This window comes from Bos grunniens, chromosome 6, assembly GCF_055505025.1.
Source record: "Bos grunniens cultivar Pamir isolate PY7600 chromosome 6, Bosgru_T2T1.0, whole genome shotgun sequence".
Lineage (NCBI taxonomy): Eukaryota > Metazoa > Chordata > Mammalia > Artiodactyla > Bovidae > Bos > Bos grunniens.
In genome coordinates, this window is record NC_141170.1 from 38037841 (window position 1) to 38060924 (window position 23084).

General features: G+C 35.8%; 1 protein-coding gene across 3 annotated transcripts in view; it reads left to right on the top strand.

The window, feature by feature from the left end:
- TECRL (trans-2,3-enoyl-CoA reductase like) overlaps window positions 1–23084 on the top strand; it is a 142895-nt gene that overhangs the window by 62824 nt on the left and 56987 nt on the right. For all 3 annotated transcript variants that reach the window (XM_086407643.1, XM_086407640.1, XM_086407642.1), the window contains one exon: window positions 11603–11647. In XM_086407643.1, the coding sequence (XP_086263769.1) occupies window positions 11603–11647 (45 nt within the window). The remainder of the gene's footprint in view (window positions 1–11602; window positions 11648–23084) is intronic.

Consider the following 23084-nt stretch of genomic DNA (forward strand, 5'->3'; position numbering starts at 1 on the left):
TATATATATATAATGCTATTTTTTATAAGACACCTACTTTGTCTCAGTTTTTTTATTTAGTATTGTTCAGCTTATCTCATTTCAATTCTGGAATCAATTTATTTTTCCCAAAGTTGATCCTTTGGATGTTCATCTATTAACAGACAAAAAAAGGATCTCGAGTATAAGATCAATCTAAATAATAATGTGATTGCTTTACATTTTCTTTAAAAACACTTCATTCAGAAGCTATTTGGACAAAATCTCTTATTTCCATCATTTAGAACCCTGCTATCTGTCTAATTGCCCTTGGTGATATCTAACAATATCAAACAATGTAGAGGTAATTAAAGACTCTGGATAAAGTTGTATCTTTCTAGAGAAGAATTATTTTGCTTCCTCAATCTTTAGGGCTGGAATTTAGAAATTACAGATCACTTGAATCCAAACAAGTGGTAAGATGATACAAAATTCAGCTTCATTCCTTCTGAGAACTGGTCTCTTTTTGACTTCTTTATTTTGTGATACCAGTGAAATTTTTGGCTTTTACTAAGGATTCTCCTTCTTAACTGGAAATAAAGTCTGTTTTTTTTTGTTTGCTCAGGCTTGTGGGTCTATGGAAAGTCTTGCTCAACTGTCTCTTCCAATACAAGCAGATGTCTCTAGGGGAATGTGGCTTCAGTTTCTGGGCTCGGCTTTCTGGGGTTCCCTTCCTCCCAAATATTAGCTTTCTAATACTACACTTTGTTACTAACTCTATGGAGATTTTGATAAAATATTTTGTTATATTTTCCTAGTTGTCCTCAGAAGGAAGTTTTGGGTAGAACATGCAGTTTACCATTACAGTTGATGGAATTCTTTGTTTATGCTTAAGGATACCTAATACATAGAATATCATTCAATTTTCTTTCATTCTTTCTTTTTTTTTCTTTTTTTTTTTTTGAGGGCTTCCCAGGTGGCGCTAGTGGTAAAGAACCTGCCTTCCAATGCAGGAGACCTAAGAGATAAGACATAAGAGATCTTTGGGTTGGGAAGATCCTCTGGAGGAGAGGATGGAAACCCACTCCAGTATTCTTGCTTGGAGAATCCCATGGACAGAGGAGACTGATGGGCTACAGTTCATAGGGTTGTAAAGAGTCAGACATGACTCAAGCGAATTAGCATGCACACGTGATTTGCTTTTTATATTCTCTTATTCCTTTTAATTTTCTACTTTCTGAGAAATTTATTCTGGTTCATTCTCTAATTGACAAATTCTTCTGCTTAGTCTAACTGGCTATACCATCATTCCATTACATTTTTATTGCCATAAAATTGTTTCATTTCTATACATTTTATTTGGTACTTTATCAAATGAAACAATGTTTATAGTACCATCAACATTTTCTCATGTTTTTGATTTTTTATTTTACATCTTTACTCGTTTTTGAATAAATTTAGGTGATAAAGTTAATGAGACACTTTATACATCTAATGCTCTTTAAAATTAATCTTGGGCTTTGATAATTTATTACATTGTATGCTACATTTCCAATGTTTATTTTTAAAAAAGCACTGATGATTGAGCATATTATTGACTATTTATATCATAAACATACCTTGGAGGCTTTAGTTATTATCAATGTTAATACAGTGAATCATGATAATGGAAATGTAATTTCCAAACAAATACAATCATTGACTATAAAGAGTCACAAACTAATTATGAATAGAGTTCATCAGCTTTCTTACCTATTTTAATTTGTTATTTTTATAGAAGTAATATAATTTCTACAAAGCTACATTTACTTCAATAGCCAAGATATGCAAGCAACATAAATATCTACCAACAAATAAATGGATAAAGATGTGATATAGAGATATAAAATGGAAACAGGCATAAGAAAGAATGAAATTTTGTCACATGTAGCAACATGGATGCACTTGGAGGTTATTACGAGAAGTGTAATAAGCCAGAAAGAAAAATGCTCTATGATATTACTTATATGTGGATCTAAAAAAACATAACAAACTAGTGAATATAACAACAACAGCAAAGCAGACTCATAAATATGGAGAACAAACCAGTGGTTACCAAGCAGGAGACAGAAAGGGAGAGGGGCAACATAAAGATAGGGGATTAAGAGGTACAAACTATTATATATAAAATAAACTACAAGGATATACTCTGAAACATAGGGAATATAGCCAATATTTTATAATAACTAAGAATGGAGCTCAACCCTTAAACTGTGAATAACTATATTGTATATATTTAACATATATTATATTGTTCATCAACTATATGTTAATAAATAATAAATAAATAAAATAAAACTCCCAGGTAAAACTTAAAACAATCAGGGAATTGAAGAATAAGAGTGGCTACATATATTCATTTTCCTTTTCCTGCACTTACTGTTTTTATTTTACTCCTCCTCTTTATCATGATATTTACTGACTGAAAACACTCAGAAAAAAAAAGGTACATTAGAAAGTTAGTAAATTGAGAATTGAGATCCTTAGGTGCTAGACAAGATTAGCCATTACATCAAATCAAAGTAAATCACTAAATTGATTAAATTTAGACCTATAATTTAATCATACTTGTCCTTACTTTTTTTATTGTTCATATATTGGGTTGGCCAAAAAGTTTCCAGTAAGATGTTATGCAACAGCCTGTAAGAACTTTATGGACACACATATGATTAATAGAAGATATATTTCAAAGACATTTACAGTATAGCATGAATAAAGTAAAAGTATTGAAAAATTATTTATTATATTGCTATGATGAAAAATTATTTATCAGTTTATTATGCATAAGTATTATGCTTGCTATGTGTAGCAGTTTATGCTTATTATCCCAATCATTTTTCTTAATTTACCTTTACCAAGGATTAAAAATATATACTATTAGGATAATTGACAAAAGCTAATGCAAAGTTTCAGGTATTCATTTTTTAATAATAATTCATGGGGTGGCAAAAAGTCGGACACAACTGAGCGACTGAACTGAACTGAACTGAATTAATATTTTTTTGAGAAGTGATATGTTGGTTAAAAGTTTTTCAGTCTGCCTTCTCACAAAATACAGCTATTTATGCTACATTATCTTCTAAATATTCACATTAACACATGTCTATGACTGAATGACTTCACTTTCGCTTTTCAATTTCATGCACTGGAGAAGGAAATGGCAACCCACTCCAATATTCTTGCCTGGAGAATCCCAGGGACAGGGGAGCCTGGTGGGCTGCCATCTATGGGGTCGCACAGAGTCGGACACGACTGAAGTGGCTTAGCTTAGCTTAGCTTGTGAGAGGAAACCAGGGCATCCTGGGTGGTTCAGTGGTAAAGAACCTGCCTACCAATGCAGGAGATGAAGAGACATGGGTTCCATCCATGAGTGGGGAAGATCCCCTGGAGAAGGAAATGGAAATTTGTCTAGTATTCTTTACTTTTTAATATAAATTTATTTTAATTGGAGGTTAATTACTTTACAATATTGTATTGGTTTTGCCGTACATCAACATGAATCCGCCACAGGTATAGAGGAGTCTGACAGGCTATAGTCCATGGGGTTGTAAAGAGTCAGACATGATTGAGCACTCACCCATGCATGAGAGTAAAACAGTGGTTAAACTACTTTCAAAGAAATTTGACCTTGTACAAATATTCCTTCTTCCAAATAACCCTAATGGTGTTTTTAATACTTTGTGTTCTATTTAATAATTTTTCAGGATTTAAAAATTATTTTCATTTTCCTCTAAATCTTTTTCTTTAGATAAAATGTATACAATGTTTCAGAATCATCACATGAAAAACAACATTTCAAGAACAGTCACCATGCTTGATGTTTTCTATGAACTGCCTCTTGCCTGTTTTCATCAAAGTGTTGCATGTAAATATATTTTCAAAGCTCAGATATGGTTTCATAGAATTTAAGCATAGCAGACTACTACCATCTCTTTTTTGGAAAATTAAGTTCTTTATTTTACTTTGTGCTTGTAGTTTCTTTAATTTATTTCACAATACACTCATTTTATTTGCTTGCCTTATCAGATTATCCTGAAATGGGATGTCATTTGAAATGCACCTAATAACTATTGGATTGACAATTGTTTTTCAATTACAATTGCAGTTATTTTAGTTCATTTCAGGAAGTCATTTTAGATTAAATCAAGTTTGTTTCATGAGTTAAAGATTTTTTTTAATGTTTCTTTCCTATAGGATCTTAATGGCCTTCTAATTATGTTTATTTCAGCATTTGTTTTACTAATTTCATTTTCTGTGGTAAGAAAAAAGTCCATTGAATGTGAAATATAGTATTCTATGCTCAACAATTTATCATCAAAATCTCAAACATCTTAATCAACTATTGGTGATATCCTTCCTTTATTAATTTTCACACAAGGAATATAATTAAAAGATTTTGCAATATAATAACTTAGTACATATTCACACTTTGCCAGACTTTATCATTACAAATAAAATTCTGAAACATAAATGTTTCTTTTGTATTAAGGTTATGTTATTCATACATTGATGTAACTATTTTAATCCATTTTTTCTTTTTTAACTTTAAAATGAATCTATATTGTTTTATATATATAATTATTTTATTTGAAAAAATGAACATTTATAATATCAGCACATTTATATAGCCTTGACTAGATGGACCTCTGTTGGCAAAGTAATGTTTCTGCTTTTTAGTATGCTGTCTAGGTTGGTCATAGCTTTTCTTCCAAGGAGCAAGCATCTTTTAATTTCATGGCTGCAGTCACCATCTGCAGTGATTTTGGAGCCCAAGAAAATAACGTCTGTCATAGTTGCCATTGTTTCCCATCTATTTGCCATGAAGTGATGAGACCACTTGCCATGATCTTCGTTTTTTTTTTTTTAATTTTATTTTATTTTTAAACTTTACATAATTGTATTAGTTTTGCCAAATATCAAAATGAATCCATCACAGGTATACATGTGTTCCCCATCCTGAACCCTCCTCCCTCCTCCCTCCCCATACCATCCCTCTGGGTCGTCCCAGTGCACTAGCCCCAAGCATCCAGTATCGTGCATTGAACCTGGACTGGCATCTTCGTTTTTTGAATTTTGAGTTTTTAAGCCAGCTTTTTCACTCTCCTCTTTCATCTTCATCAAGAAGCTCTTTAGTTCCTCTTTGCTTTCTGACGTAAGGGTGGTGTCATATGCATATCTGAGGTTATTAATGTCACTGATGCCAGCCCTGCATAGCATACTTTTAAGAACAGAATTCTATTTCTTTCTACTCTTCATCCTATCTCATCACAGCAGTCACAAAGCACCCAAGATGTAGACAACAAAAATTGATCACTGTTTTCTTTCCCCAAATGTTCTGCATGGTCCACCAGGAATATTCCACCACATTAACGAAGTGGTTTCTTTAATTAATCCTTAACTGTTCTCGAAATTTATGCCTCCTAATGTGTGTGCTCAGTCATTAAATTATGTCTAACTCTTTGCAGTTCCATGATCAGTAGCCTGCCAAGCTCCTTTTTTCATGGAATTTTCCAGGCTAGAATATTGAAGCAGGTTGCCATTCCCCATTCCTGGAGATCTTCCTGACCCAGAGATCAAACTCATGTCTCTTGCATCTCTTGCATTGGCAGGCAGAATCTTTACCACTAGTGTCACCTGGGAAGCCCTCTTCTTCCTAGCAGGATTAGTGATCAAATAAAAAGGGTAGAGGTTAGGTGGTAGGTTTACCAAGTCTTAAGTATGAGACGTGATATGTTTTAGGTCATGAAGGATACTATTATTTTTGAAAATTCCTTCAGTATTTTTTCTCCTAAATTTTTCCTCTTTCAGTATTACTATGAATATAGGTTTCAGTTAGTATTCAATTCCATCTGTAATTAAGATAGATGAAAAATAATTTTAATACCTTATAAATTATAGTGTATTAAATAATTTAACCTATGTAAGCTTTAGTCTGTACGATCTAACTATTAATACTAACTGACACTAAGTTTTCAGTCCCTGGGATTGCAAAAAGTTGGACATGACTGAGTGCCTAACACTTCCTGCTTCTCATAAACACAAATACAGAACACATGCCATCAGTGACTCAATAAAGATTTCTGACTTTCATTATTTAAAAAAAAATTCTATTGCTGACTTTTATTTCTAAAATTGAATATCTGGAGACATGGATTTAAGTATTTAAGTTAAAATTTATACTGCTGATAAACATTCTAGAAGAATTCTAATCATATTAGATTGATGTGAATGTAACTGTGGTTTTGGACTGCGAATTTTAAATCACTATAACTAGGCTCAAACACACCTATATTAATCAAAGTATTAATAGGAACCATTAAAATCAACACATTTTTGCCAACAGAAATAAGTTTATTTATTCCTGTAGCATAAAAATCCATGCTTTAGGGTTCAGTGAACTCTTGGGAAGCATTTTCTGCCTCCTGCTGGTGGCGGAAATATTTTCTCTGCAAAAAATTGTCGAGATACTTGAAGAAGTGGTTGGTGAGAGGTCAGGTGAATTTGGCAGATGAGGCAAAACTCTGTAGCCCAATTTGTTCAACTTTTGAAGCATTGGTTTTGTGACCTGAGGTTGGGCATTGTAATGGGGAAGAATTGGGGTCTTTCTGTTGACCAGTGCTGGCTGCATGAATTGCAGTTTTCTGTGCATCTCATCGATTTGCTGAGCCTACTTCTCAGATATAATGGTTTTGCCAAGATTCAGAAAGCTGTAGTGGATCAGACCAGCAGCAGACCACCAAAGAGTGATTATGATCTTTTATTTTTTGGGTGCAAGTTTGGCTTTGGAAGTATTTTGGAGCTTCTTCCTGGTCTAACCAGTGAGCTGTTCATTGCCAATTGTCATATCCACTTTTTGTTGCATGTCACAAACCAATCAAGAAATTTTTCACTGTTGTTGCTTAGAGTAAGAGAAGATGACACTTCAAAATGATGATTGCTTTGATTTTCAGTCAGCTCACAAGGAACCCACTTATCGGGCTGTTTCACCTGTTCAAATGCTGAACGACTGTAGAGTGGTTGACATTGAGCTCTTAGGCAACTTATCATGTAGTTGTAAAAGGATCAGCTTTGTTGATTGCTCTCAAATGGTCATTGTCAACTTCCAATGGCTGGCCACTGTGCTCGTCTTCAAGACTCTCATCTCCTTTGTAAAACTTGTTGAATATTTTAGATGGCTGAAATCCGATATAATTTATATCATTACCCTGTTCCTTAATCTTTCAAAATTTAAGAACAAATCTTCTTGAAGGAAAAAAACACTCAAACCTTTTAAATCTGTTTTATATTATAGGATTTAATTCAACCATTAATGTTAATTTTTGTGCAAAACCTCTATAATAGAGAGCTTTAGAAAAAAATTATTTATTTTGCAATAAAATGCAGTATATATATATATGTATATATATATATATATATATACACATACACATATATATACACACACACACATAGTTGTCATTTTAGTCGCCAACTTTTTTGACTATGATTCATAATAAAGAATGTACAGTAGTCAAATAAAAACAAAAATGTATCTATACAATTTAAGCTAAAAACAAAAATATATCTATACAATTTAAGCTATTGAAACAAAACATTGAAGAAACAATACTGAACTTGTCCATCTAGAATTTATCCTAATATATTGCATCCAGTGCCATGACAATCCATTTCTACTTTATTCTACTCTATTCTACCCCTTTATATAGTGCTGATAATAACACTAATTCTATCTTTAAACATATTATGGTCACAACCAGCAATTCAGAAAAACCTATTTTAGTAAAATAAATATATTTGAATTGTATGCAGACCCTACTTATTTGGGATGTTATTGCATAGTTTATGAAGTCTTCCAATCATCAAGGATAGAACTCTAAATCATGGTAGAATATAATAGGTATTATACTAGTCGAGTTCAACATCTTAAATAATTTAAGATACTAGTAGATGCATTAGAGCTACTACATAGCCATAATTCGGCTGTGAGCCAGCCGTCAGAGTTCAATGTACTCAGTATTATAATTTTCAGGACTATTCACACATGCTAAAATTCATTATGCAATGTATATCCTTATCCTTTACAAACTATTTTTCCTGATGTTTTTCCAGCCTATTCCGTCTAAGCTCAACAAGCATAGAGAATATCAGAAAATGTATGTTTTGCTCTTTGAAAACAGAATTGAAACTAATCTAAAGGTTTACATAGCAGTTAGTAACTCTCTTTCTCTGGGACACAGTGTTCAAAGATTACAACCTTTAAATGCCATGTTTATTTCATAAGTAGATTTATAGTTATAGCTTAAAGCTTAACATTCAGAAAACTAAGATTATGTCATCCGGTCCCATCACTTCAAGGCAAATAGACGGAGAAACAGTGGAAACAATGGCTGACTTTATTTTTCTGTGAAGAGCTGACTCATTTGAAAAGACTCTGATGCTGGGAAAGATTGAGGGCAGGAGGAGAAGGGGGTGACAGAGGATGAGATGGTTGGATGACATCATCGACTCGATGGACATGGGATTGGGTGGACTCCAGGAGTTGGTGATGGACAGGGAGGCCTGGCATGCTGTGGTTCATGGGGTCAGAGTCGGACACAACTGAGCAACTGAACTGAACTCAGACTTATAGTTTATTCTTATTGAGAGGATTGAAAGGAAGTAGTTTTCCTTGAAGGCATTAACAGCTTCTAAACTATCTGATTGATCATTGTGGATACAGCCAGAATTGACTCATCTAGGTCACAGATAGATCTCTTTGCCTAGAATGATTGAATTAATTTTGCACTGATATTTCCCACTATTAAAAAGATGCTATAAATGTGAAAAAAGTGAAGTGAAATTCAGCCAGTCATGTCTGACTCTTTGCAACCCCATGGACTGTAGCCTGCCAGGCTCCTCTATGCTTTGAATTTTCCAGGCAAGAATATTATATTGGGTAGCCATTTCCTTCTCCAAGGGATCTTCCCAACCCATGGATCAAACCTGGGTCTCCTGCATTGCAGGCAGATTCTTTACCATTTGAGCCACCAAAGAAGCCCAAAAACCTCATAAAGTGCTATTGAAAATAATGTCTTACACCAATATTACTAAAATGGACTGAACTTGACAACATGTATAATCAGAGGTGGTCAATGATTATTTGTCAAATATAAATGGATTTTCATAAGTTTTATATTTTCTTCTATATCCATAATTGCAAACTCATTTTAAACTGTAGATATCTCTTTGCATTTGTTTCCATCATACTTCTTTGGCAGCATATTTTCAGTATGATTAATAAGTATAGCTATTTAAAAATTCTTTTCAACAAACAATTTTAGCATGCATTTCAGAACAACAAATGGCTATATAAATAAAACAATTAGAAGTAAATACAATTAAAAAAATCAAATGTCAGAGTTAAATGTTTGTGTATTCCTCATTTGCCACACTATTATTAAATTTTGTTTAGACATAATCTTAATAAAGTTTAACTATTGATTATAAGTTTTAACTTATGAGTTATTTATTCATGAGAACTTGCATGTGTAAGTTGTAGGAATTTTTGCAGTAAATTTAGATAGAATTGACTGCAATTCAGTTGTATTACATTATCATTACTCTTACTGACAATTTAGAAAGTAATGTTTTGAAAAAGAAATAGCAATTGTGTAATATTCTTTTGTCAGTACTCTTAAATTATTATATATGAATTGAATTTGCTTAAAATTGTACCTCAAAGTTAAAACTTAAATTTTCAATACAGCCTTTAAAGTAATAATAAAGAATTCATTTTAAGAGAAAATAAAAATATTCTGATAATTGTGAATCAACTTTTTTATTATGGATGTGTGTTCAGTTCAGTTCAGTCTCTCAGTCGTGTCTGACTCTTTGTGACCCCATGAATCGCAGCATGCCACAGACCTCCCTGTCCATCACCAACTCCAGGAGTTCACTCAGACTCATGTCCATCAAGTCAGTGATGCCATCCAGCCATCTCATCCTCTGTCATCCCCTTGTCCTCCTGCCCCCAATCCTTCCCAGCATCAGAGTCTTTTCCAATGAGTCAACTCTTTGCATGAGGTGGCCAAAGTACTGGAGTTTCAGCTTTCAGTTCAGTTTAGTTCAGTTCAGTCTCTCAGTCGTGTCCGACTCTGCGACCCCATGAATGGCAGCACGCCAGGCCTCCCTGTCCATCACCAACTCCAGGAGTTCACTCAGACTCATGTCCATCAAGTCAGTGATGCCATCCAGCCATCTCATCCTCTGTCATCCCCTTCTCCTCCTGCCCCCAATCCCTCCCAGCATCAGAGTCTTTTCCAATGAGTCAACTCTTCACATGAGGTGGCCAAAGTACTGGAGTTTCAGCTTTAGCATCATTCCTTCCAAAGAAATCCCAGGGCTGATCTCCTTCAGAATGGCCTGGTTGGATCTCCTTGCAGTCCAAGGGACTCTCAAGAGTCTTCTCCAACACCACAGTTCAAAAGCATCAATTCTTCGGCACTCAGCCTTCTTCACAGTCCAACTCTCACATCCGTATATCACCACTGGAAAAACCATAGCCTTGACTAGATGGACCTTTGTTGGCAAAGTAATGTCTCTGCTTTTGAATATGCTATCTAGGTTGGTCATAACTTTCCTTCCCAAGGAGTAAGTGTCTTTTAATTTCATGGCTGCAGTCACCATCTGCAGTGATTTTGGAGCCCCAAAAAATAAAGTCTGACACTGTTTCCACTGTTTCCCCATTTATTTCCCATGAAGTGATGGGACCGGATGCCATGATCTTCATTTTCTAAAGTTTCAGTTTTAGCATATAATAAAGGTATTTTGATTTTTCTAATCATACAGAAATTTTAGTATTCTACTTATTACTAATAGTATTATATGTAGAAGACAGTAAAGTTATATTTCTGCTATAATTAATTTGCTCATAATACTAAAAGTCAATAGTACATACTATTCTGATAGAGTGGCTTATTCCTGATAGAGAAAATAACTCAGTTCCACATGTTAATTTTAAATAAATTTTGAATGAGGTCACAGTTCTCCAGTTTTAAATGAAGTTATCTAAGACTTTTTTTTTTTTTAAGAATAATTTTCAAATTGCACAAGCTATACATGGGTCAACTTCCCTTATAGTTCAGTCAGTAAAGAATCTACCTGCAATGCAGGAGACCTGAGTTCACTTCCTGGGTCAGGAAGATACCATGGATAGGGATATGGAAACCCACTCCAGTATGCTTGCCTGGGAAACTCCATGGACAGAGGAGCCTGGCAGGCTACAGTCCATGGGATCACAAAAATTGGACACAACTTAGCAACTAAATCACCACTATACATAGGTCACTTATTTTATTACATGTCCACAAATTGAATTCATCTGTGTAACAAGTTCCTAGACCAAAAGCAGAAAATCACCATCCCTAAAGCACCCGCCCATCATGCTTTCTTCCAGAATTATCCATAGTGCTTATCCTGTAAAGGAAAACTACTGTCTCCATTTCTAATACTGGATAATCATTTTTAATCACCTTCTGAGATCTAATCTATCTTCTAATGGAAAATATTGCTTTTAAAATATGTTTACACCTGTGCTTACAATTAAATGTCATTTTTCATTGAATAGGTCCACAGTGGTATCCTTCTCGAGTAGGCCTGCAGCTAGAACGTGGTAAGAAATAATTTCACTCATCTATTTATTTAATTTAGAATCCTTTTTCTGTCATCAATAGGCAATATTTATTTATCGATTACCAAATGACAGGTATTATAATAAATACTGAAAATATATTGTTTTATTTGAGCCTCCTCAAAAGCTAGTGTTTCACGTTTATGGTAGAGGAATTTTAGTCTCACAGAAATAAATTTCATACATTCACTGTCATTGTGTATTGAAGGCAGGATCTGAACTAACATCTGTCTCAAAAGCTTTTATTGCTATATCCCCTCAGTCTACTGCCTCCTAATATAGTCTCAGGGATACGGCTCAGTTCTCTTTCCCTTTATTCCTGTTAAAAAGCAGAATAAGAGAGATAAGGAGAAACAGAATTAATGAATTATAGGGAGTTGTATTGTTTCCATTAATAAGCCTCAAGTGTTTCAAAATTTCAAACCTTATTTTCTGGTCATAAAATTTAAAAATTTTATTCTAAAAATACACAAAAGTTAGTCTTGCTAAGAATCATTGGTATTGAATCACATCACTTGACCTTACATTTGAACTTGTTAAAGCTCTGAGTAGATTGGAAATTTCTGAGGAATATTCAGTTCAGGTTCATAATAAATCTACAGAGATATCTTTTAAGAAATTTCAATCTTTAAATTTTTCTACACAATCCTGACCTGCCTTGTATTTTTCTGGTACTTTGCTAATATTCAGGCTATCATTTCTTAGATATCATATTCACTTAAGTACAAATGATTTCTCTAAGATGTTTTGTTGTTTTCATTGCTATCTTAAATATTCCACCTTTTTCTGAGATGTCTATGTTGAAAACATGGGAATCCAGAATATTTTTATAAATCACCATTTCTTGAGGTTTCACATTTTTTGAAATTCAAGTGTTCAAGGCAAATTCTCATCCAGTTAGAGTTTTCAAGAGAAGAATCATTATCTTGTTTCTTTTTGCTTCTATGGGGCCTTTTAACACATGGTTGCTGAAATAATATAAAATGAAATAATGGTATTGTTTTCTGAACTTGATTATTATATGAATTAAAAAAAAACTGAGAATACAAGCATCAGTGTCAGATGTAATTTCAATTTGAGGGATTTTATAAGGGGCTGGGGAATTTCTGTTACTTCAACCTTTCTGGTGAATGTGACATTTTATTTCCCTTCACTCATATACCTGGTTGGATGTACCAGTGTGTGATGGGAATAAAGCATAACCCTCCAAGTGTTCTTTTTTTTTTTTTTTGGAGTGTTTTATAAACAGCCCCATCAAGGACTACCTTTATTTATTTATTTTTATAAGAATGTGATGAACTATTTGAAAAAAGGAATCTATGAATTTAGTGATATAAGCAGGATATGGCACAAAGGCTATTTGGAATAAAACAATTTAAAACCTATCTTTCTACTTACTTATATTCAGAATCTTCTTTTGTAAAGTGAGCTAATAAAGAATCTAACTTATGGTTTGTGTGTGTGTGTATGTGTGATTTTTGTAGGTGGTGGCTAGTGTGTAAGTAAGATTATGTTTATAAAGTACTATAATGATTTGTGCATGGTTAACACCTCATTAAACATAGTTGTAACTATTAATATTAAGGAAAAAGACAACACCAAAACAAAGCAAGGCATGAATATTACATATTTGCTGCCAGAGTATCTTTGCCAGAATGAGTGCACTATGAATAATTATATCATGTTATTTTAGAGTCTTTTACATTTTCTATACACAAAAAACTGCTAAAACACAAATAAAAGAACAAGCAATTTATTTTTATGGGAAAATATAGCCAACATTTTTTTGGCTTCGGATTTCTGCTTAGCTGGGCTGGGGTTGGCCTTGCTTGGCTAGTTTCATTCAAACAGCTAAGGTGAGCTGGTGGATTGCTGGACTGGCCAGAATGTTCAGGGCTGTAGCCACTCCTCTCTGCTCTATATGGCCTCATGCTTCATCAGAAAGTTCTGGCCTTGGTGGAATCAGGAGTGCAAATAAATGAGCACAAGCATTCAAGAATTCATGAAGCCCAGGCTTAGAACTGGTTTATGATTCCTTGTCCCACATTCTATTTGTCAGAGCAAGATACTAGGCTACCTTATATTCAAGGTTGGGAAAACCAACACCAACTCTTAATAGAAGGGACTAAAAGTCATATTGTGAGTGATGCTGACATGGTAATGGTGAATAATTGCAGCCATTGTTGCAATAAATCTGTCATACAAACTGGTAACCTAAATGTGTTCTCTCATTACTGTGATTAATATAATTTATAATGTCCTGGAAGTATGGGGTCCAATTTCTAATTCTTAGAAACATTAGATTTGTTCAGTAGAAGGTTTAAGTACATATTGAATTGGTCCTTCTCTTCCCATCCCCGATTCCAACCATTCACATACCCTTTATACAATCTCCTAGGGTTACAAGTATGCACCTCAGTGTTTGGCCCATTCTTGGGCAAAAATGTCCCCAAAAGATATATAACTTGAGCAAATTTAGGCAGAAAATGTAGGGGCCTTAAGAGGCCAACTTATGGTATAAATGTCATGGGCTCCATTAGGTGCATCCTCTTGGTCCCACATATTCCTCTCCCATTGGAAAAGGACATAGATATAGAATGCCAAGGAAAGGAGTTCCTGATTACTGTATCTAAGAGTGATATGATTAATGATATATCTGGATTCTCTCACATTTTTTCACCCAAATACTATATTGATTTTCCATATTTTAAAAACAAAATGCCAATATTCTGTTCTTTGATGTCAGCAAGGGGATAGAACAGTGGGAAACTATGATGTCGATAGGTGCACGTTGGAAAGAAGTTTTCAGCAGTCCTTATCAATATTTCTTGTTGTTAGAGTGACTGTCACAATGACATTCTGATCAGCTGGATAACAAACCTTGAACCATGTTATATCAATGTGCAACAAATTACCACAAACTTAGCAGCTTAAAACAGCAATTATTTATGAGCTCAAAGATATAATTTGGCTGGATTCTCTACTCAGAGTATCCAAGTTTAGAATAAGGTATCAGCTACATTGAATTCTCATCTAGACTTCTGAGGAAATCTACTTCCACCTTCAGTCTTGTTGGCAGAATTCACTTTTTAGCTTTTATGAGAGAGATCCCTATTTCCTGGATGGCTATCAGTTCCTAGAGGTCACTTTAATTATTTGCCAGGTAGCCCTCTTCATTTTTAAACCAACAATAGTATAGTGACTCTTCCCAGTGTATTAAATCTTGGTATCCCTATTTCTGACTCCATTCAGATTTGTTATTAACTCTGGCCCACCAAGATGACCTCTTTTGAAGCCATATATCATAAACTAGGCAAGAAAATCATAGCTTACTATATTCATGTTGGATTTATCAAAATTAATATATAACAATTGCCTATTTTTATCTTATAAAAAATACCTGTAAGCATAATTATAAGTCTAAATATTATATTTAAAAAATCAAAATATGGTCAAAATTTAATATCTTACTTTTTTTCAATAATAAAGAATGAAAGGAAATTTGTACATAAGTAGAGTTAATATAATTCATAAATAGTTTAGCATAAAGTATAATACAAATAGGAGAAGACAATGGCACCCCACTCCAGGACTCTTGCCTGGGAAGTCCCATGGATGGAGGAGCCTGATAGGCTGCAGTCCATGGGGTCGCAAAGAGTCGGACGTGACTGAGTGACTTCACTTTCACTTTTCACTTTCATGCATTGGAGAAGGAAATGGCAACCCACTCCAGTGTTCTTGCCTGGAGAATCCCAGGGACGGGGGAGCCTTGTGGGCTGCCATCTATGGGGTCACACAGAGTCGGACACGACTGAAGCGACTTAGCAGCATAATACAAATAAAAACAATAACATTAATAGTATTGTACTTGTGAGATGCATCTATGCTGGTATACACAGTTCTAATCTACTCATTTATCTTTCTGTATAATATACTTTTGTTTGAATAAAACAGATTATATTTATCCACATCTTGTTTATGTATACTTAAGATTTTTATGTTTTGCTACTACAAACAATACTAAAAAAGACACCTTTGTACATATCTTTCAGTACACAATGGCAAACTTATCTAGTGTTCATTTTTAAGAGCAGAACATTTCTTTCACAAACTTTCCATCATCACTTCTGTTTCTTCCTATTTCATGAGAAAGTTTTAAATAATCTTTGCTGTGTGTTTGTCTTCTGAATTCAAAAGCCTGGAGTGCTAGGAAACTCAGTCTCAGTTTGTATTCCTTCATTTCAAACTGCATGCATAAATAATCTCACCATGCCCCATGGCTTTAACTGTCAATGACTTTGAAAATATCTTCAGACACAGCCACCCAACTGCCTACTTGACAGCTCCCAGTTGAAGACCTAATAGATATCTCACATTAAATGCACCCTAATTGAAATTTTCTTTTTTTTTTTGTATACTTTGCTGTTTATGTGTATATATATATTTATTTACTTTATAATATTGTATTGGTTTTGCCATACATCAACATGAATCTGCCATGGGTGTACACATGTTCCTCATCCTGAACCCCCCTCCCACCTCCCTCCCTGTACTACCCCCCTGGGTCATCCCAGTGCAAATCTGGTCTTTCCTCACTCTACTCTTTGTCAGTTAATGATATTACAATGCAGTTAAGTGCTCAGGACAAAAATTTACCTCAACCTGAATCTCACAGGTTAAACTTGCTCTAAGATCAAACTTTTTGGGGTTGATGAATTTTTAACCTCTCTACCACTGCCGTCTTAGTCCAAATAAACCTCATACCGTGGTTGGTGAATTCTTACTTTCTTCTAAATAATCTAGCTTCCTTTTCTTCCCAGTTACCATACAACAATCACAATGATCTTTTTGAAAGCTGAATCAAGCCCATCCCCAGGTGCTTTACGATGACTTTTAAAATTCTAGAGGGGAGGAGCTAAGATGGCAGAGGAATAGGACGGGGAGACCACTTTCTCCCCCACAAATTCATCAAAAAAACATTTAAACGCCAAGTAAATTCCACAAAACAACTTCTGAATTCCGGCAGAGGACATCAGGCACCCAGAAAAGCAACCCATTGTCTTCGAAAGGAGGTAGGAAAAAATATAAAGGACAAAAAAAGAGACAAAAGAGGGAGGGACGGAGCTCCATCCCAGGAAGGGAGTCTTAAAATAAGAGAAGTTTCCAAACATCAGGAAACACTCTCACAGCCGAGTCTGTGCCGAGCCTTGGAAGCACAGAGGGCAACATAACAGGGAGGAAAAATAAATAAACAATTAAAACCCATAGATTATGAGCCCAACATTAACTCCCCCAGCAGAGAAGCAGTGCAGACACTGGCACCTGCCACTAGCAAGCGGGGGCTGGGCAGGGAGGCACGGGATGCATCGCTTAGAGTGAGGATCTGGCCTGAATGCCCTGAGCGCTACCTGAGCAAACTAATTTGGGTTACCAAACCAGACTGTGGGATAACTACCACATGAAAAGCCAGCCCTAACCTAAGACACTGCCAGGCCCGTGCACAGAACAAAGGACTGAACAGAGATAGCTGGCTGCAGACCATCCCCCTCCAGTGACAGGCAGCCAGAGCCAGAAGGGGGCAATCGCAGCCCAGAGACATTATCTACAAAACCGTAAGCAGGCTTCTTTGCTAACTAAGACTTCTTGGGGTTCTGGACGGTCAACATCCGCCTGAGAAGGTGCACCAGTTGTACACCCAGAAAACCGAGCCACGGGGAGGCGATAAGTCGCAGCAACCACACTCACCAAACACCTCATCACCTGAGCTGCTTGGACCTGGGAAGGGCACAAAACGCAGGCCCAACCAAGTCTGTGCCTCTGAGGACTACCCGAGTGCCTGAACCTGAGCAGCTTAGACCTGGGAGGTGCAAGCAGCCCAGGGCTGGCCTCAGATGGTTCCCAGCAGAGCAATCTAGAGCCTGAGCAGTGTGGGCAGGGAGGCTACCTGCGCCGTGAGAGGGGATTAGGCCCAGTGTGGCTGAGGTACTGCAAGCACACGCCAGTGTTATTTGTTTGCAGCGTCCCTCCCTCCCCAAAGCGTGACTGAACAAGTGAGACTAAAAGAAAAAAAAAAGTGTCCACCACCGCCCCCTTTGTATCAGGGCGGAAATCAGACACTGAAGAGACCAGCAAACAGAAGAAGCTATAACAGATGGAACCGCCTTGGAAGCGACAGGCAATAGATTAAAACCCTGTCATTAGTACAAACCACATAGGAAGGGGCCTATAGATTTTGAGAAATATAGGCCGGATCAAGGAACTAGCCGAAAATGAACTGCCCCACAATACCACAACACCAGAGAAAATCCTAGATATATTTTTACTATTTTTATGATCATTCTTTCTTTCTTTCTTTTTTTTTTAATTTTTTAAAAAAATTTAAGTCCTCTATTACTCCTTTAATTTTGAATTTTATAACCTACTATTACTTTGCAAAAAAAAAAAAAACCCTATTTTTTTTAAAGCAAACTTCATATATATATTCTTTATAATTTTTGTAACCTTGTTTTTTTTTTTCTTTTTCTCTCTCTTTTTTTTTTTTTCTTCTTTTCTTTAACATCGTATTTTTGAAATTCCAAACTCTACTCTAGATTTTTAATTTTAGCTTTTTGGTTGCTGCTGCTGCTAAGTCGCTTCAGTTGTGTCTGACTCTGAACAACCCCATAGACGGCAGCCCACCAGGCTCCCCATCCCTGGGATTCTCCAGGCAAGAATACTGGAGTGGGTTACCATAGCTTTTTGGTATTTGTTATCAATTTTGTACCTATTTTTTAAAAAATAATTTTGGGGACTTTTTTTTTTTCTTTCTTTCTCTTCTTCTTTTCTTTAACATTGTATTTTTCAAATTCCAAACTCTACTCTAGATTTTTAACTTTTGCTTTTTGATATTTGTTGTCAATTTTGTACCTATATTTTCTTTATAATTTTTGTTTGTTTTTGTTTGTTTGTTTTTTCTCTTTCTTTTTCTTCTTCTTTTCTTTAACATTGTATTTTTCAAATTCCAAACTCTACTCTAGATTTTTAACTTTTGCTTTTTGGTATTTGTTATCAATTTTGTACCCATATTTTCTTTATAATTTTTGTGACTTTTTTTTTTTCCTTTTCTTTTTCTCTCATTCTTTTCCTTCTTCCTGTCTTTAACATTGTATTTTTGAAATTCCAAATTCTACTCTAGATTTTTAATTTTTGCTTTTAGGTATTTGTTACCAATTTTGTACCTTTAAGAACCCAATCTTCAGTACCCATTTTTCACTAGGGAGAAAAATTACTGGCTTGACTGCTCTCTCCCCCTTTGGACTCTCCTTTTTCTCCACCAGGTCGCTTGTGTCTCCTCCCTAACCCCTCTCTAGTCTACCCAACTCTGTGAATTTCTGTGTGTTCCAGACGGTGGAGAACACTTAGGGAACTGATTACTGGCTGGATCTGTCTCTCTCCTTTTCATTCCCCCCTTTTATCCTCCTGGCCACCTCTGTCTCCTTCCTTCCTCTTCTCTTCTCTGTATAACTCCGTGAACATCTCTGAGCGGTCCACTTGTGGACTGCACATAAGGAAGTGATTACTGGCTAGCCCGCTCTCTCCTCTACTGATTCCACCTCATCTCATTCGGGTCACCTCTAACTCCCTCCTCCCTCTTCTTTTCTCCATGTAACACTGTGAACCTCTCTGGGTGACCCTCACGGTGGAGAAACTTTTCATCTTTAACCTAGATGTTTTATTGATGATGCTGTATATAAGAAGAAGTTTAGAGACTACTGTAAAAATAAGACTGATAACTGGAAGCAGGAGGCTTAAGTCCAAACCCTGACACCAGGGAACTCATGACTCCAAGGAACATTAACTTACAGGAGCTCATCAAACGCCTCCATACCTACACTGAAACCAAGCACCACACAAGGGCCAACAAGTTCCAGGGCAAGACATACCAAGCAAATTCTCCAGCAACACAGGAACACAGCCCTGAGCTCCAATACACAGGCTGCCCAAAGTTACTACAAAACCATAGACATCTTATAACTCATCACTGGACACTTCATTGCACTCCAAAGAGAAGAAATCCAGCTCCACCCACCAGAACACGAACACAAGCTTCCCTAAACAAGAAACCTTGACAAGCCACCTGTACAAACCCACACACAGAGAGGAAATGCCACAAAAAAGAGAACTCCACAAACTGCCAGAATACAGAAAGGACACCCCAAACTCAGCAATTTAAACAAGATGAAGAGACAGAGGAATACCCAGCCAGTAAAGGAACAGGATAAATGCCCACCAAACCAAAAAAAAGAGGAAGAGATAGGGAATCTACCTGATAAAGAATTCCGAATAATGATAGTGAAATTGATCCAAAATCTTGAAATCAAAATGGAATCACAGATAAATAGCCTGGAGACAAGGATTAAGAAGTTGCAAGAAAGGTTTAACAAGGACCTAGAAGAAATTAAAAAGAGTCAATATATAATGAATAATGCAATAAATGAGATCAAAAACACTCTGGAGGCAACAAATAGTAGAATAACAGAGGCAGAAAATAGGATTAGTGAATTAGAAGACAATGGTAGAAATAAATGAATCAGAGAGGAAAAAAGAAAAACGAGTTAAAAGAAATGAGGACAATCTCAGAGACCTCCAGGACAATATTAAATGCTAAAACATTCAAATCATAGGAGTCCCAGAAGAAGAAGACAAAAAGACAGACCATGAGAAAATACTTGAGGAGATAATAGTTGAAAACTTCCTTAAAATGGGGAAGGAAATAATCACTCAAGTCGAAGAAATCCAGAGAGTCCCAAACAGGATAAACCCAAGGCGAAACACCCCAAGACACATATTAATCAAATTCACAAAGATCAAACACAAAGAACAAATATTAAAAGCAGCAAGGGAAAAACAACAAATAACACACAAGGGAATTCCCATAAGGATAACAGCTGATCTTTCAAAAGAAACTCTTCAAGCCAGGAGGGAATGGCAAGACATACTTAAAGTGATGAAAGAAAATAACCTACAGCCCAGATTATTGTACCCAGCAAAGATCTCATTCAAATACGAAGGAGAAATCGAAAGCTTTACAGACAAGCAAAAGCTGAGAGAATTCAGCACCACCAAACCAGCTCTCCAACAAATGCTAAAGGATCTTCTCTGGACAGGAAACACAAAAAGGGTGTATAAATTCTAAGCCAAAACAATAGAGTAAATGGCAATGGGATCATATTTATCAATAATTACCTTAAACGCAAATGGGTTGAATGCCCCAACCAAAAGACAAAGACTGGCTGAATGGATACAAAAACAAGACCCCTACATATGTTGTCTATAAGAGACCCACCTCAAAACAGGGGACACATACAGACTGAAAGTGAAGGGCTGGAAAAAGTCTTTCCATGCAAATAGAGACCAAAAGAAAGCAGGAGTAGCAATACTCATATCAGATAAAATAGACTTTAAAACAAAGGCTGTGAAAAGAGACAAAGATGGTCACTACATAATGATCAAAGGATCAATCCAAGAAGAAGATATAACAATTATAAATATATATGCAACCAATATAGGAGCACTGCAATATGTAAGACAAATGCTAACAAGTATGAAAGGGGAAATTAACAATAACACAATAATAGTGGGAGACTTTAATACCCCACTCACATCTATGGACAGATCAACTAAACAGAAAATTAACAAGGAAACACAAACTTTAAATGATACAATAGACCAGTTAGACCTAATTGATATCTATAGGTCATTTCATCCCAAAACAATGAATTTCACCCTTTTGTCAAGTGCACACCTTCTCCAGGATAGATCACATCATGGGCCACAAGTCTAGCCTTGGTAAATTCAAAAAATTGAAATAATTTCAGGCATCTTTTCTGAACACAATGCAGTAAGATTAAATCTCAATTACAGGAGAAATACTGTTAAAAATTCCAACATATGGAGGCTGAACAACATGCTGCTGAATAACCAACAAATCACAAAGAAATCAAAAAAGAAATCAAAATTTGCATAGAAATGAATGAAAATGAAAACACAACAATCCAAAACCTGTGGGACACTGTAAAAGCAGTCCTAAGGGGAAAATTCATAGCAATACAGGCATACCTCAAGAAACAAGAAAAAAGTCAAAAAAAATAACCTAACTCTACACCTAAAGCAACTAGAAAAGTAAGAAATTAAGAACCCCAGGGTTAGTAGAAGGAAAGAAATCTTAAAAATTAGGGCAGAAATAAATGCAAAAGAAACAAAAGAGACCATGGCAAAAATCGACAAATCCAAAAGCTGGTTCTTTGAAAAGATAAATAAAATTGACAAACCATTATCCAGACTCATCAAGAAACAAAGGGAGAAAAATCAAATCAATAAAATTAGAAATGAAAATGGAGAGATCACAACAGACAACACAGAAATACAAAGGATCATCAGATCAGATCAGATCAGTAGCTCAGTCATGTCCGACTCCTTGCGACCCCATGAATCGCAGCATGCCAGGCCTCCCTCTCCATCACCAACTCCCGGAGTTCACTCAGACTCACGTCCATAGATTCAGTGATGCCATCCAGCCATCTCATCCTCTGTCGTCCCTTTCTCCTCCTGCCCCAATCCCTCCCAGCATCAGAGTCTTTTCCAATGAGTCAACTCTTCGCATGAGGTGGCCAAAGTACTGGAGTTTCAGCTTTAGCATCATTCCTTCCGAAGAAATCCCAGGGCTGATCTCCGTCAGAATGGACTGGTTGGATCTCCTTGCAGTCCAAGGGACTCTCAAGAGTCTTCTCCAACACCACAGTTCAAAAGCATCAATTCTTTGGCGCTCAGCCTTCTTCACAGTCCAACTCTCACATCCATACATGACCACAGGAAAAACCGTAACCTTGACTAGATGAACCTTGGTTGGCAAAATAATGTCTCTGCTTTTGAATATGCTATCTAGGTTGGTCATAACTTTCCTTCTAAGGAGTAAACGTCTTTTAATTTCATGGCTGCAGTCACCATCTGTAGTGATTTTGGAGCCCAGAAAAATAAAATCTGACACTGTTTCTACTGTTTCCCCATCTATTTCCCACGAGGTGATGGGACGGGATGCCATGATCTTCGTTTTCTGAATGTTGAGCTTTAAGCCAACTTTTTCACTCTCCACTTTCACTTTCATCAAGAGGCTTTTTAGTTCCTCTTCACTTTCTACCATTAGAGACTACTATCAGTAATTATATGCCAATAAAATGGACAATGTGGAAGAAATGGACAAATTCTTAGAAAAGTACAACTTTCCAAAACTCGACCAGGAAGAAATAGAAAATCTTAATAGACCCATCACAAGCACGAAAATTGAAACTGTAATCAGAAATCTTCCAACAAACAAAAGCCCAGGTCCAGACGGCCTCACAGCTGAATTCTACCAAAAATTTAGAGAAGAGCTAACACCTAT